The 15,526-nt window shown below is 33.5% G+C and overlaps 2 protein-coding genes across 2 annotated transcripts in view; both read right to left on the minus strand.

Moving 5' to 3' along the window:
* Window positions 1–571: 571 nt before the first annotated feature.
* On the minus strand, window positions 572–2,322 carry LOC108564887 (cytochrome P450 6k1-like). Its single transcript, XM_017924086.1, has 5 exons — window positions 2,261–2,322; window positions 1,368–2,209; window positions 1,102–1,314; window positions 796–1,047; window positions 572–741 (listed from the first exon to the last, which is right to left on the minus strand). Exons 2-5 carry the CDS (start codon window positions 2,206–2,208, stop codon window positions 572–574), a joined length of 1,476 nt encoding a protein of 491 aa, XP_017779575.1. The 5' UTR covers window position 2,209; window positions 2,261–2,322.
* Window positions 2,323–9,542: 7,220 nt separating this feature from the next.
* Window positions 9,543–15,526, minus strand: part of LOC108564888 — a 66,011-nt gene continuing 60,027 nt past the window's right edge. The window contains exons 3-9 of the mRNA XM_017924087.1: window positions 14,251–14,574; window positions 13,003–13,117; window positions 12,695–12,932; window positions 12,240–12,626; window positions 11,926–12,177; window positions 11,436–11,662; window positions 9,543–11,369 (exon numbers count right to left, since the gene is read on the minus strand). Of these exons, the coding sequence (XP_017779576.1) occupies window positions 9,962–11,369; window positions 11,436–11,662; window positions 11,926–12,177; window positions 12,240–12,626; window positions 12,695–12,932; window positions 13,003–13,117; window positions 14,251–14,574 (2,951 nt within the window). The 3' untranslated portion in view covers window positions 9,543–9,961. The remainder of the gene's footprint in view (window positions 11,370–11,435; window positions 11,663–11,925; window positions 12,178–12,239; window positions 12,627–12,694; window positions 12,933–13,002; window positions 13,118–14,250; window positions 14,575–15,526) is intronic.

Consider the following 15,526-nt stretch of genomic DNA (forward strand, 5'->3'; position numbering starts at 1 on the left):
AGACCGGGCACTTAAGTATGTTTAGCTCGGGGGTGAGATAAACACGTCCGCTCTGCTCCACTGCACAGGGTGGGCGACTTAACCATTCGGCTATTAGTCGCCCTATTTTTAATAAATACCAAAATTCATCGACTTTATGAGGGCAGATTGATTGTGATAGTAATTTGAATTGCAGATTTAAAAATGTGATAATTATAACAATTTTATAATGCATTAAATAAGTAAAGACAAGTTCATTTACTAAGTAGTTTTATGTTCTGTTAGTTTTACTGGTTTCATCTTTTACAGTTATTATATTTTGAATACTATCAAATCCTGTTTATTTTTAAAGTTTCTAATATTTATATTTTCAGTTCAGAAAATTAATAGTAATTTATTATAGATTTAATAAATATTTTATCAAATAATAAAAGAAAATACAGGCAATTTAAACAGGAGCAAAAAATATATTACTTTTCAAAAATAATCAATTGATAAGATCAGATCAGAAAATATTGCGATCGTAATTTAAATTACAGATTTGCATGTGTAATCATAGGAATAATGTAAAAAGGAAATAAATAAAAATGTATTAATTATTTATTTTAATAAATCTCAAAGTTAGTGCTCCTTTGGGAGCAGCTAGAAAAGAGTTTGGATCGTATTCGATCTTCTTGGGTGTTGCTTCGCAAGCTTCGATTTTATACTGTAATAAGATTTTAGCTACGCAAATTTTGGTCACCATTACAGCAAATCTTGCACCTAAAATGAAATAAGTTGGGAACCGTTATTTTTCAATCATTAACTGTGTATTACCGATGCAATTTCTTGGACCATTTCCAAAGGGCAAATATGCATATTCCGGACGACTTTTTATGTTCTCCTCGGAAAACCTCTCAGGATCGAAAATTTCCGGATCCGGATAGTATTCCGGATCAAAATGTAAACCTAATACAGATATGTATATTGGAGTTCCCTTCTCAATAACGTGTTTGGTCTCGGGAATTGTGTAATCATTCATGGTCATCCTGTTGAGGAACGGAAGCCCCGGATGCATCCTCAAAGTTTCTAATTGGAAACATGTTGTAAATTAAATATTTTGTTAAATGAGATGGTAAATACCTGAAAATACTTTATCTAAATAAGTTAATGATTTGATGTTGTCGTAGGTAAATTCATGGTGTTCGTTGTAGAATTGATGGATTTCGTCTCTTAACTTTTCTTGGATATCGGGATGAAGGGCGATTTGGTAGAGGCTGAAAGAAAACCCTGTGCTCGTCGTTTCGAATCCTGCTGCGTAGAATTGTATCGACTGCGCGGCGAGTTTGTCTCCAACTGAAAATGTTAAGTGAGTCCTGAGAAAATCTTTATTTTATTGTGGTAATTACCGAAGTTTGGTATGGATTCGGATTGCCTGAGATTAATCAAGATGTCGATAAGGTCGTGTCGCGAGATTTTCGATTCCTCACGTTCGTCGATCGCTTGCCAAAAAACACGTCTCAAAAAGTTAACTCCTTTTGGATCAAAGAACGAGATTTTGAAGAGCCTCGCAATGGACGGTACAAGGAAATAGCAAATTACCCTCAAGCAGTTAAACAGCGTTAAATCGAAGAGTTTCTTTCCGGCTTCGCGGAACGGTGATTTTTCGTCCTCGAAGCAGTTCGCGTTTATACCGAAACCGCAGGAAACTATAACATCCGTTGTCAACTTGGCGCATAATTCCCTAGAGTTCATCTCGAAGTCATTTCCAGATTTCTTCAAGTACTTCATCATATCTTCTCCGATCTTATCAACGATCGTTACCATTCCCCTGAGTTTGCTCAAACTGAACACGGCTCCGATCTTGCTACGAACCGCTTTCCACTCGGGGTTCTTTTGAAAGAAAAGCATGTTGGCTCCAATAAAATCTACATCTTCTTCGGCTAAAACAGGCCTATCGTAAAAGTAATTGAAATCTTTAACGAGAATATGCTTTAAAAGTTCCGGTGATCTGAAGATCAAACTCGGCGTCGTTAGAACCCATATCCCAATAAAATCCTCCTTGCTGCTCTTGTACATATTAGCAACAAAAACTCCTATGGATTCGCGCATCAATGCGACATTTTTAAAATTTCCAAAAGGAAAAACTGGCTCAATATACGGAACATTCCTTGTTTTCCAATACCGGAAAATTCTCGCGAAATACCAATAAAGAAGCAGCAAAACTACCGGAATCAATAATGCAATCATCCTGCAATCACGAATAAATAAATTCACGAATAAATGATCATAAACAACTTACTTTAAAACAATGTATTCAATCACTTCAATTTGTTAATCGATCATCGCAAAGTAATATCAAGCCTCGACTGCTATCGCTTGATGCTCACTCTGGCTTTATATTCTCCGATTCAATGTTGTGTTTGCTAATGCAATAAACAAAGTTTCATTTATTGCAATGCGCATAAAATACTATTTTTGTGAAGGAATTATGTTCACTCTCGTAAATAATTTATATACATACAAGATGCACTTATATTTAACACATATTTTAATATTATCAATATCTTCAGTTATAGGTCAACAGATTTACATGTTGATCAATTCATATTTTCTCCAGACAAGTTTTTTTGTTGGTGTAATTAATCTTCTTACGAGTTGTTTTTGAACAGAAATTTTTCATTATAAATTTAGATTGCAATGCTTCAAAATCAAAATTGACCATGTTAAATACTCGTCGAAGCGATCTAGGCCCATCTCTTTATTAAAAATACATAAACTCCAGTATTTGAGTGAAAATTGTTGATCTAAAACAAACAGGTTTTATGTTTTTTTCTCCTGAATAATTGATGGAAGATTGTAAATTAAATTGTTTGTTTTTTTTTATTATCTGCTTAATTACCTGTTAAACAACACGAAATTGTTATTTAATTTCGTAATGTTTATCCATTACGCTGAGGTAATTTACGATTTTTAACTTATTTGAGTTGATGAAACTAAAATCTGACAATTAAAAAATCTTCTATGAAAACATCACATTTTATTCATCAATGGAATTATTTGAAGATTGTTTTATTAATGAACTTCGACGTACTTAAGATTAAACTATGCGTGCAGAAAACCTTTAATTCTTAATCTTCTTACGTATTATTTGTAAGTGTTCCGTCTTGAAAATTGCCGTTGAACACGCTACGTTCTTTTAATTGTCGAACGATAAAAAAAGTACCATTCAATTTATATGTAAAAAAATACAAGTAAAATTATCAAGTCGTACCAAATTTATAAACAAATTAATTTAAATATAAATTATGCAATGATTAAAGTACACACTTGGAAAAGTTATATATTTTAATCATTTTCTATTAATATAGAAATGTATATTATATTATTGATAATTATTTTTTTTTATATTTTTTCATATAAGGCTGATATTTCATTGTTCTCGTATTGATTTCGCTGTACTCGTATAGTTTTTGAATAGTTTTCGCGTTGTACACGCACAGTTTTTGAATAGTTTTTCGCTGTTTTCTAATAGTTAAGACGTTGTACTTGAATAGTTTTCTCTTTCTCGAATAGTTGTCGCATTGAATAGTTTTCGTTTGTTACAAGTCGGGCAGTTAACTATAAAAACTATACTACCTACAATTAAGCTCCCCCAGCTGACGTACATCCGCCGGCGCCTTTAACGTATAAATTAGCCCCTGCCCTTATAATATTTTTTTGTATTCGGTAAGTCTTCTTACATATAAGACGACAGTTTTGTTATTTTAAGGTAGTTTTTAGTTAGAGGGTCCAACGAAGAAGATAGTCTTAGTTGGGTTGAAGTGTGAACATGGTCTTTCTTGAAGAGTCCAGGGAAGAACACTTGCATCGTAATTATTAACTTAAGAAGAGAATGTAACTTTTAGTTAATAATCCATGAGATCAAATATTGTAAAGTTGACTTCTCAATAAAAACTCTGATGAATATTGCATTATATATTCATTAACCTTTCTAAAAATTCACAACGAGATAATCCAGTGTCCAGAGATTTCTTAATCCAGGGACACGACAGAGTTATTCTCGCATTATTTTCGAATAGTTTTAGCGATGTTTTCTAATAGTTTTTGTACAATTTTCTAGTTGTTTTCTCATAGTTTTCCAAATGCTTTTTAATTGTTTTCGTATTATTCTCGCATAGTTTTCTAGTTGCTCTCGTATTTTATAATTAAATTAATTTTAAAGAAAACAATGGTAAATGAATTTGTATTTATAATCAAGCAATGAAATAAACAAATATGTATTGGTATTATCTCAATCAATTTTGGATTGAATATAGTCATTAATATTACCTCATTACAATTTGTTAATCTTATCAATGTAAGATTGATGTAATGTACCTGACATATGTTTTGTAATATTATAAAAAGTATATAAAAAAAACTATATTTTCACATACATAATTTAAGTAATTAACAAAAATTAAAAACATGTCGAAATTCAACAATTATTGATGATCATGAACTGAATAGGAATTGTTCTCAATTTACATCTACATCTTGTTAAATTACAATTCAGTTTGTCAAGTGAAGCTTTATTTTTATATAAGCAGTTAAAATTTATAAAAATGAGAAAAATAAAGAAAATGAGTTGATGAGAAAAGACGAATACTACAAAAGCCTTGCAAATCGAATCGGCGTAAAATTAACCTATATTTACAGTGAGGTAACTATAGGGTTTAGCTCTATATAAGTGTAAAATCAGCAATTAATAAGCGTTATTTCGAAGCGGCGTTATTGTAAATCGACGTAAATCGAACCGGCGCAAAACGATACGAAACGATACCTGTACTTAATTTCATAAACTAGATGCAATTAAAAAAAAATCTAATGACTAATTTAAACAAATCATAATTTAATATTTTTCCCAGACAAGTAACTCTAAATTTGCAAAAACAAAACCTATTCAGCTTTAAATTTAATATGTTTTTTTTACAAGGAATTCAATGTTAAATACTGAACGATGGAAACTACATTTCTTACTTAAAAAAAAACAAAAACTCTAGTTAATTGTATTTGAGTGGAAATTGTGGATCTAAAATAAACAGGTTTTATGATAAATAATTTGAAAGTAAATGAGTTGATGGGAAAAGACGAATACTCAATTTACTAGACATGTAGCAAATGCAAATAGCAATGTGTGTGTATTTTCAATTATTTGTAATTTACATAGTCCACAATGTAACATAATATTTATTAACTTATTTCGAATAAATGACTGCATGTTGTTATTTAAAATTATAGTTAATTATGAGGACGAGACAAGGGCAGTAAAAAAATACTGAATATACCATAAAAATATACTTTTTAGAATTTATTAATAATGTATTATTTTTTATTAAAATTTATTTTGTTTATTTAACATTTTCTTTGTTTTGAAATTTTCATCTGGGGTGAATGGAGCTGAAAGAATGCGAGGAATAGATGTTTTTGCTTCATGAATTTCGTGACAAAACTCGGCGTTCCGAATACTTTTAAAATAATGAACATAATAGAGACCAGTGTTTCTCAACTTATGTATAATATTTATTTGTAATTTGTACTTCGATCATATTGTCGTATGGTAAACTTTTTTCACAAATAATATAGTACAATGGAGACCAGTGTTTCTCAACTTTTTTGTCGCGCATCCTAACATATTTATTTGTTCTTTACTGCGACCAAATTGTCATAAAGTAAACTTATTGATGTCTTGACACAAATAATTTACCACACTGAAGTTCAGTGTTTCTCAACTTTTTTGTCGCACGTCTCAACATATTTATGTGTAATTTGTACTGCGATCAAATTGTCATAACGTAAACTTTTTAATGCTTTGGCACAAATAATATAGTACAATGGAGACCAGTGTTTCTCAACTTTTTTGTCGCGCATCCTAACATATTTACTTGTTCTTTATTGCTACTAAATTGTCATAGAGTAAACTTATTGATGTCTTGACACAAATAATTTAACACACTGGAGTCCAGTGTTTCTCAACTTTTTTGTCGCGCATCCCAACATGTTTATGTGTAATTTGTACTGCGATCAAATTGTCACAAGGAAAACTTTTTGACGCTTGACACAAATAATATAACACAATGGAGTCCAGTGTTTCTCAACTTTTTTGTCGCGCATCCCAACATATTTATTTGTTCTTTACTGCGACCAAATTGTCATAAAGTAAACTTATTGATGTCTTGACACAAATAATTTAACACAGTGGAGTCCAGTGTTTCTCAACTTTTTTTGTCGTGCATCCCAACATATTTATGTGTAATTTGTACTGCGATTAAATTGTCATAAGATAAACTTTTTGACGCCTTGACACAAATAATAAAATACAATGGAGACTAGTGTTTCTCAACTTTTTTGTCGCGCATCCCAACATATTTATTTATTCTTTACTACGACCAAATTGTCATAAAGTAAACTTATTGATGTCTTGACAGAAATAATTTAACACAGTGGAGTCCAGTGTTTCTCAACTTTTTTTGTCGCGCGTCCCAACATATTTATGTGTAATTTGTACTGCGATCAAATTGTCATTAGGTAAACTTTTTGATGCTTTGGCACAAATAATATAGCACAACGGAGACCAGTGTTTCTCAACTTTTTTGTTGCGCATCCTAACATATTTATTTGTTCTTTACTGCGACCAAATTTTCATAAAGTAAACTTTTTGATGCTTTGACAGCTGTCTTTTCACGACCCCCAATAATGAATCATGGTCCATAGGTTGAAAACCACAGATACAGACTAAATTTTTACGATCAATGCATATGAATTGATCGTAAAATGTACAGTATTTTACAGTATTGTTCAGTATTTACACGACAGATTTTAATATTACGAACGGAAACGCTGACCGGATATACTCTGAACGTCCTTCCAGAACCGAAAGGTTTCGTAACATACCAATAGACAAAGGAATTAAAATAACCGGAATTAATGCAGTGATCACGCTAAAATTCTCAAATGCAATTTCGTTGATTATCAACAATTTGTTGTTTTCAAGAATAAAGCACGAGTAATTATTAAATAAATTGTCGTTGCATGATCACATTACGTTTCTAAAATTTCTACATTATACACTTTATTATATCGATAAACAAATTTCATGTGTATAAACTACATTTAAGCCATATGAACATAGGTGTAAAATTGTATGTTTTATGCACATAATTTAATATTTATATTATAGGTTTCTGAAAACTACTTAAATGTAGATTTAGAAATTATATTAGAAAACTTGTAAAATTGGGGAACGTTTTATAAGATTTATGCTTTGAAAGTAAAATAAGCATACTCAGCTGAATCTTAATAATAAATTTTTTAGCGTTTTCCCTAAAAGCATTTTTACCATAGAATGCGCATAAATAAGTTCTTTTTTTTCAACAGTTATTTTAGATGTATTATTTATAAATGCTATTACACAAATCTATGCAGATACTTGACCTATTATAATTATATTATTGAAATCTATAAAATTTTGTAATGAAGAATGTTTTCGTTAATAATTACGAAATAAATTACGTCAATTAAATTTATAAAAATAACTAAAATGTAAATTGTTGTTTCGCAAATATAAACTAAATTATTTCTATGGTAATTTATAACATGATGTTTATTCGATATTTTCTTGACAAATGTAAATTAATTGAATATATATGCAAAGGTCTAGATGTTATTAAGAATTATTATTTTTAAAATTTATTTTGTTATATCAAAAAAAAAACTATACGTATTTATTATAATGAAATATTACACATATGTTGTAGATAAATGATATTGGTAAAACTATAACGTCGAGTGTACTAAAAGAAATGTGGATCAGAGGGCAATTCAGGTCACGTAAAGGATTATCCTCGCATGAGCTTTACAAGACTTTGTTACGAGTAAAAAACATATATCTTAGAAACAAAGTTTACAAAGTTAATTTTACGAGATTTGTTTGTATATAAGTTAGCATTTAAGTAACGTTAAAGTATTTATACTGACCTTAATTTATATACGTTCAAAGCTCCTGTATTTTCTTTCAATTCATGTTGTGCAATAATGCAAATGGTTGTTTTTTAAGTGATTTAAGGAATTAAATATAAAAATTCAATATTCATACACATTTATTCAAAATTATAATACATTGGCATAAAGGACAAACTTTACGAATAAAATATTTAACTCTACCTATATCTACAGATGTATATTTACCATCACTTAGTCTCTATTGATGTAGGAAGAATATAGATCGGTGATATCGATAGCTAATATTGTTTTACATTGTTACGTGTTTAGGCATGAGAAATGTCGTGGTCCATCATAGCATACAATCGAAATACGTGTACAGTACAGTAGTAGTTGTAGTAGCAATAGTTTGATATATTTAATCATATATGTATATTTATGTATCTATATATATATATATATATATACAGATAATAATAAATACATTATATAGTCGTTCAATTCCAACGACGACGTTCATACAGATAAATCTATTTAGATACTAGCACCAGTGAAAGAAGATCCTACATTTAATTTATGTTCCATCGATTTTTGGTTAATTAATAGTCCACGAATGCGCGACAGATTTTGTACGAGATAATTATTACGTAAAACAACAGCAACTGAATATATATATATATATAAAATAACACGGCTAGCATGAAAAGGTGATGCTGAAAATATAAACGGAAATACCAATTTGGTACGTACAAAAAGAAAGAAAATAAAACAGAAAGAAAATGATTTAGTTTAACATTAAAACATAACGAAATGCAGTAGACTAGAAATCACAAAATTGTAGTATATATATATTTGTATATAATATTGATAATAATTATAATATCATTCACTCGAAAAAATATCTTAACACACGTCGAAGTAGTGGGAGTTAACGAATATTTTCGATTTTCGGTTGATGTTCTTTGGTGCGTAAAATTTCCAGTGTTACCTTTTCTTTTCATTTATTTTAATTTATGGAATTGCACGAAACAACGTAATAGGAACTATAAAATTAAAGTAATGTACGCGTATTCAATTATTTTTGTTTATGTAAAATAAAATAATTTACGAACTAAATTTAATAATGAAAAAACATTTACACTCGTCACGGTTAACGAAAACAACCCTTACATTTCTATCGACCTTCGGGATATACGGATCTAGTTATCCTGGCAAAAAAAGGTTTGTTCTAACATGTAGGATAGAGACAAGTCCTTCATGTCTTCCTTTCTTCTTATTCTTCTTCTTATTTTTTTTTGGTTTTTACGTTTTTGGTCACACTCACATGTCCTACATTTGAGATATCCCGCGTTACTTGCTAACAACTATATAGAGTTCATTCATTTCAACATTAAATCTACGTAGACGACATCATTTGAACAGACATAAAAAATATCAATTTAATTAGAAATTATTTATTATTAAATTTAGCGAATAATACTTGTCGCTGCAAAACTGTTTTTTTTTTATAACTTCAGTTGCAATTTTATTATTTGTTAGTATATTTTCGAAGTCTTTAATTTTGTTTATTTTAAAATATCTTAAGAATAATTTTTGTTTCGCAGCTGCAAGTCTAAATAATATTCAATAAAACTGAATGTAACGAATGGTCAGTATATTAATTATTATTACAGGTACAAAGCACTTTTACGTTGCGCATGTTAATTTTTGTTAAATTTTATAAAAATGCTTTGACGTTGTAATATAAGTCCATAAAATAAATATGTAAGTCTAGAGAGGAGACAAACACGCGCCGTTACGAAAATTGCCAAAGTCTAACTTCGCTGCTATATTAGGAAAAATAAAAATACAATTTACAAAATATAAAATAAATATATAAATAAATAATAAAAAAAAAACAACTTAAAATTTTATATACAACAGTCTAAACATTTTCCCTAAAGTTGGCTTTTTTATATTTACAACAATGACAAAATATGTATCTAGTGAAACCTTCTCGTTCCGGTGGGTTGATTTCATGTCATATTACGTCTGCAGTTTCTTTGTTCGCAAGTTGATTTTCCTGCATTTTGGTGGGCTGCTTGCCAATCAATTCCGACGGTGGATCCAGTTTCTTTGCGTAACTGCTCGGACGGCGGCAGCAAGTAATTTCTTCCTCTTCCTGCTTCTGCTGTTCCTGCTGCTGCTCCAATTCTTCTTCATCCGTCGCCTTCTTTTTGACCTCGTCGAAATCACCGCATTTCGGAGCATCTATTGTGCAGTTGCTTTGTGATTGAGAGGTGGAAGGAATCGATTGCGTATCTGAATCGGGACCGGCTTTTGCTACATCTGCATCGGAATTCCAACCCTCGAGGCTGCTCGACGCCGCCTTCTCCTTACCCATTATAAGCGACTTCCAATTCTTCTTGTTGAAGCCGAGCTTCTTGGTCTTTGGCAGAGTGCTAGCCTTGCGTATGTCCTCCGAAGCGGTTCCTCCATCGACGAGTTGGCAGCAAGGAGATGAGTCGTCCTTTTTGCGACCGTGATGAGGTAGAGTGTTGCGATCGCTGTTGTTGTTGCGGACTGAGCTTTTGGAGCTTCCTTTCATTCGACTATCTTTATCCAAGGACATGCCCAATTTATCGGTGAACTGCTTGAAGCGCGATAGAATCGATCTAGAGCTCTTCAGGTCGCTGTTGGTGGTTGATGAAGTTGTGTTCGCTTCAGGCTTATCGACGGTTATCGTGGTGTTCGCCTCGCTCTTCTGCTTCATCAGGTTCTTCAGCAAGAAGTTCTTTTTCTCATTGGTAATTTTGTTCTCCTCCACTTTAATCTCGTCGACGATGAAGTGCTCACCGAATGCACCGGTCGAGTTAGGTTTCATAATTGGCTCCCCAAGCGCTTTGTTCTCGGTGTTCTTGAGGATACTGCGCTTCTCCTCTAACCCCGTCGGCACCTTCACCGAATGCTCCGAATTCCTCTTGTTCAAGTTGAGCGTTTCCTTGGAGAGGATGCAGTCCGGTTGCTCCGCACCGCAGACGCCACCACCACCTACATAATCAAATTTCTGTTTAAAATTGATAGCGTATTCGTCTAGAAATTCGGGCGGGTCGAAGGAGAGCTTCTTGTTGTTGGTCAACGAGTTCTGGTCGAAGCTTAGCGCGCCTGGTCTCAGCTTGCCGCGTTGCACTACCATCTTAGAAAGTTCGAAATGTTGTACCCTTTCCCTACTGCCCTTCCGCGAGCCCGGATAACTCTTTCGGCCCGTCGACACGTTACCTTCTGTGGAAATCTTGAACTTGAGCGCCTTCTCAGACACCTCCACCTCCGTCGCAGTCTCCGAATCGCCGCTCTCCGGGTCCTCGGCGACGTCCTCCAGACTCTGATCCTCGCTGTTTACGATCGCAGCCTCCTCGCCAGTTTCCATGTCCTCATCGGTTGAACGCGATCTGCAACGAAATCGTAATCGACCACTTAAAGACTCGTCATCTTGCATTTCTCTTGTATTATTTAACCTGGATCGATTCTGTTGGAAGCTCAGGCTTTTGCGGAGCCTTATGCTCGATGCGGATGCCGACTTGGAAACTCCAGAATTGACGCTGCCCTCTGAGTTCTGCGGTGACGGTAGTTGCTCTGCCAATTCGGCGACAATACTCTTCCTGTGCAGACGCTCCTCTTTGGTTGCCTCGTTGAGCCTCCTGTAGTAATCGAGCGCGTCTCTCACCGGCTGAACTATCAGATCCTAAAATTTATAACATTCACTTTTTTGAATTGTCAAACCTTTTGTTATTTATTGATTTTTCCCAACGATTTTCAGGACCTTCTATATGCATATTCTTTCATAAAATTACCCAATTATATTTATACTAATTCATTTTTTTTTTAACTAAATAGCTTTAAAAATATCTGAGAAACGATAATTAAATTCACCTAATATTTATATATTGTAATCTTAGTTAATATAATATAATAATAAATAAATAAATAAATAGTAAATAAAAATACCTGCAATTCAGTCAGCAACTCGCCCAGGGTTTCAAAGAGTGGGAGCAGTACAAACCCAATAAACGAGCACTGCGATGAGGGTTTGGTGATCTTTTCACGGTCCATGAAAGGGGTCACAGGTAATCCCTCAAGTTTTTCCGCATCGCTTTGCTTGAAAAACTCCTGCAGCAGCCTGTCCAGCCACGGCTCGGCCACGTCCATCGGCCGGGCTTCGTTCGATATATCCGAGACTTTTATTAAGACCATGCAGAGCTAATACAAAAAAAATCAATCAGCAAACCAATTAATGGCCATTCGAGAAAGGGCGAACTCACCAAATTAACGTGCGTCTTGTTGGAATAATCAAATTCCGGTATGGCTTCCTTGAATTGTTGAAGGATTTCATTGTGTCTGGCCATGTCTGTAGCCAGTATACATCTAATCATGCCCTCGCGGATCTGCTTGAAGGTTTCACTCGAAAACGACTTGAATATGTTGCAATCCTCGTTCTCCAATAACCGAAACGCCACGCTACAATGGTGATTTTCCAATGGGGATATGTCGTTATATCGCAATGCTAGCTCGGTCTTTGCGTTAATCTGGTAGATATTGTTGTACCCTGGATGGTCGAGATCGTGGCAGATGCAAGAGGTCAGGAGTATGAGCACCTCCAGATCGCCGATCTTTGACGGTAGATCAACCCACCATGAAATCGCGTACATCTGAAGAAAAGATATTCACACGATTAACTAACATTCGTACGACGAAATAGTTGTTTGGTATTAAGCACCATTTGCGCCACGCAGAAGCAGTGTCTGAAGTTGTGAAATGGAACATCGTTATAATTCTTGTAAGCCTCGTATAGGAAGTTCCTCAGCGTATTAATGTTAATAGCGAATTTCGTGCAGAGATCGTGGTCTAAATACATTTGCTGCAAAAGAAGGAGCAGTTCTTCGTCCTCCCATTGTCTGCTATCGAACGTCGGCATCCGAAGCCATTGCCTAACTGAATCAGAAACTTGGGCATCACTGGAACAACAACGTACCTAACTTAGTTCCATACGCTTTATAATCAAATATATTATTATCGAGAGTATACCAAATGTTCAGGAAATTTTGCTTCACTCGCTGTTTCAGCGAATCGCTCTTCCTCCTATACTGCAGCTTCCTGCATTCTTCCGTCGACAACGGTTCTGGCAGTTGCTTGTAAAATCCTATAAAATACACGAAACAAACATCAAAATTATTTATATATCAATAAACAAAAACAATTAGGAAGAATTGCTAAGAATTACTGATAAAGATTAACAAGATCAATTTCAATACAAACTATTATATTGTAAATGCATATGATGATTGATTGAAATAATAAATTTCAACATTTTTTCTCTAGTAGCAATATTTGATACAATAATAGGACTACACAAAATATATTATGTAAAAAAATCTGAGTTATTTGCGAAAATTTTCAAGAATGCGATATATTAAAGTGAACATTGGAATGGGAAAGTTGAGCCGCATTCTACAAAAGGGAACCTTTGATAAAAAATGTATAGCATTCATTCGGTTTAAGGCAATGACTTTAAAGAAAATCGTATAAAATTTTATCTAAAGAGAATCTTCAAAGATGTCCTAAAATACATTATTTTTATAATAATTACGATTTACTTGCACCAGATTACATATTATGCCTACATTTGAAACAGTTCAACTAAATGAAAAAAACGAATTACGGTCAAACAATATTTGAAATTAATATTTTCTAAATAATAATTAAGATTCTGTAAATATATGATAAATTCTCTATTAATGAAGTATTTATTTGCAGCGGTATATTTGATAATTAGGTTGTTTGTTGTGAGGTTTGATTGGAGGTAAAGATGTGCGTTGCAGATTATTATTGAAGCATCTTCCGATCTGTTCGTGGTTTATTTTGGTTTAAACGTGTTGAAGTAATTACCGAATTTTCGCGTTTGATCTAAACGACATCACAAATTAAAGTCGCCGCCGTCGCAGAGCCTTATTTAAGTAAACACACGGCGCAAAGTGTATTGCGGGGGAATTAATAGCGTTCGGGGATGGATGGATGGATGCGAAGAACTAAAAACCGTTCCAAACCACAGAGCAAATATTTGCTTTCCGTATTTATAGGTTGGTTGTGACGTGGAACATGAATTAGCAATCGACGTATTTATAGATCCGCAAAATTCGTACTCTCTTATCACACATAGCCATAGAAATATATATATAGAGAGAGAGAGGAAGAGATTCTAATCCGCACTACCATTACCTAAATAAGATGTGGTTCGTAATGTCCGTAGAGCAACAAACAACAAATAATATTTACCCAACCAGCTGAGGCTCTCCGTTGTCTCCAATTTGAGCCTGAAATCGTCGACCTGCCTCTCCAGCTGGTTGACGGTCGGAGGCAGCGGAATGTCGGCTTTTAGCTGCCTCTCGATTTCCGATATTCGCGCCTCTAGCTCTTGGAGATGGGCGCCGGTGGTTTCCTCCATCATCGCGCATCCGCTTGCCGCCACCACCTGCAGCGAGTACGGCTCTTCGGGACAATTTACCGGCAGGTCCTGACTAATGTTCAGCAGTTGTCCTCCGCGGTTATACAACTTCAAGATATCCCTAGGGCCCGCCTCCGCTGCAGAACGGAACAAATCTGGAACACAATCAAAACACACATTGTTATTTAACGAATCGCACGTTTCGCTAAACACACACAAATGTTTTTAATTGCATAAAAATCAATAGTCTCTTTCAAGTACGTTTTTTGATTACAGCAACACTTCATTTTCAATCGATTTCTGTTCAATTCAACATAGTATTTATTGTAAATTACAAAAACTTCTTTTTCCATCTCTATTTCTTAACAACAAGAACAACTTATTTAAGCTCAAATCGCACAACATTTAGGTTTTATATATCAATACATTTTGTTTATTATTAGTTAAGCAAAACTTCGTTTTCAGATGTAAAAATACTATGAGCAGAATGTGTTGTATATATTTATCATTTGTTCATCTTTCAAATATACTTAGCTTCGTGATTTCGGTTTTTGGATGAGCATTTTTTCTTCTTTTTCTACGTGAGCATGCGAAGGATTTGCAGGTCCCCGGAGTATTGAAGTTCCTGTCGTGCAGGATGACAAACTCTTCAAATACTCGAATTTCCCGAGACGCATTGCGTTCCTCTTTATTTGGTCGTGATTAATGACCGATGGTCTGTCAGACCCTTCTTTGGAAAAATGATCGTTTTAAAATGGAAAAACCACTTGCCTCTCAACTAACGCACATATTTTTTTCTCATTTGTACATCGTTATTATCCCAGCAGGAGCACTAAATCACTGTATTTATTGGAAAAATCAAATAGTTTCTATAAATTGATTTCAAATAAATATCGTCGCATTTATTGATTTTATAAAGAAAGATTTTTATATTAAATGGACGAAAGTTAAAGAAAAAGTTAACAAAAGAGCAGTTTATATATAAATAATGAGAAAATTACAATAATATCCTTGCAGCTATTAAATTTATATAAACAAAATATGAAGTTTGATTGGATTTAGAGAATTAAGAAATGTGAGGCAAATAATATGGAAATGGAAATAATA

Source organism: Nicrophorus vespilloides, unplaced genomic scaffold, assembly GCF_001412225.1.
Source record: "Nicrophorus vespilloides isolate i.1.1-1 unplaced genomic scaffold, Nicve_v1.0, whole genome shotgun sequence".
NCBI lineage: Eukaryota > Metazoa > Arthropoda > Insecta > Coleoptera > Silphidae > Nicrophorus > Nicrophorus vespilloides.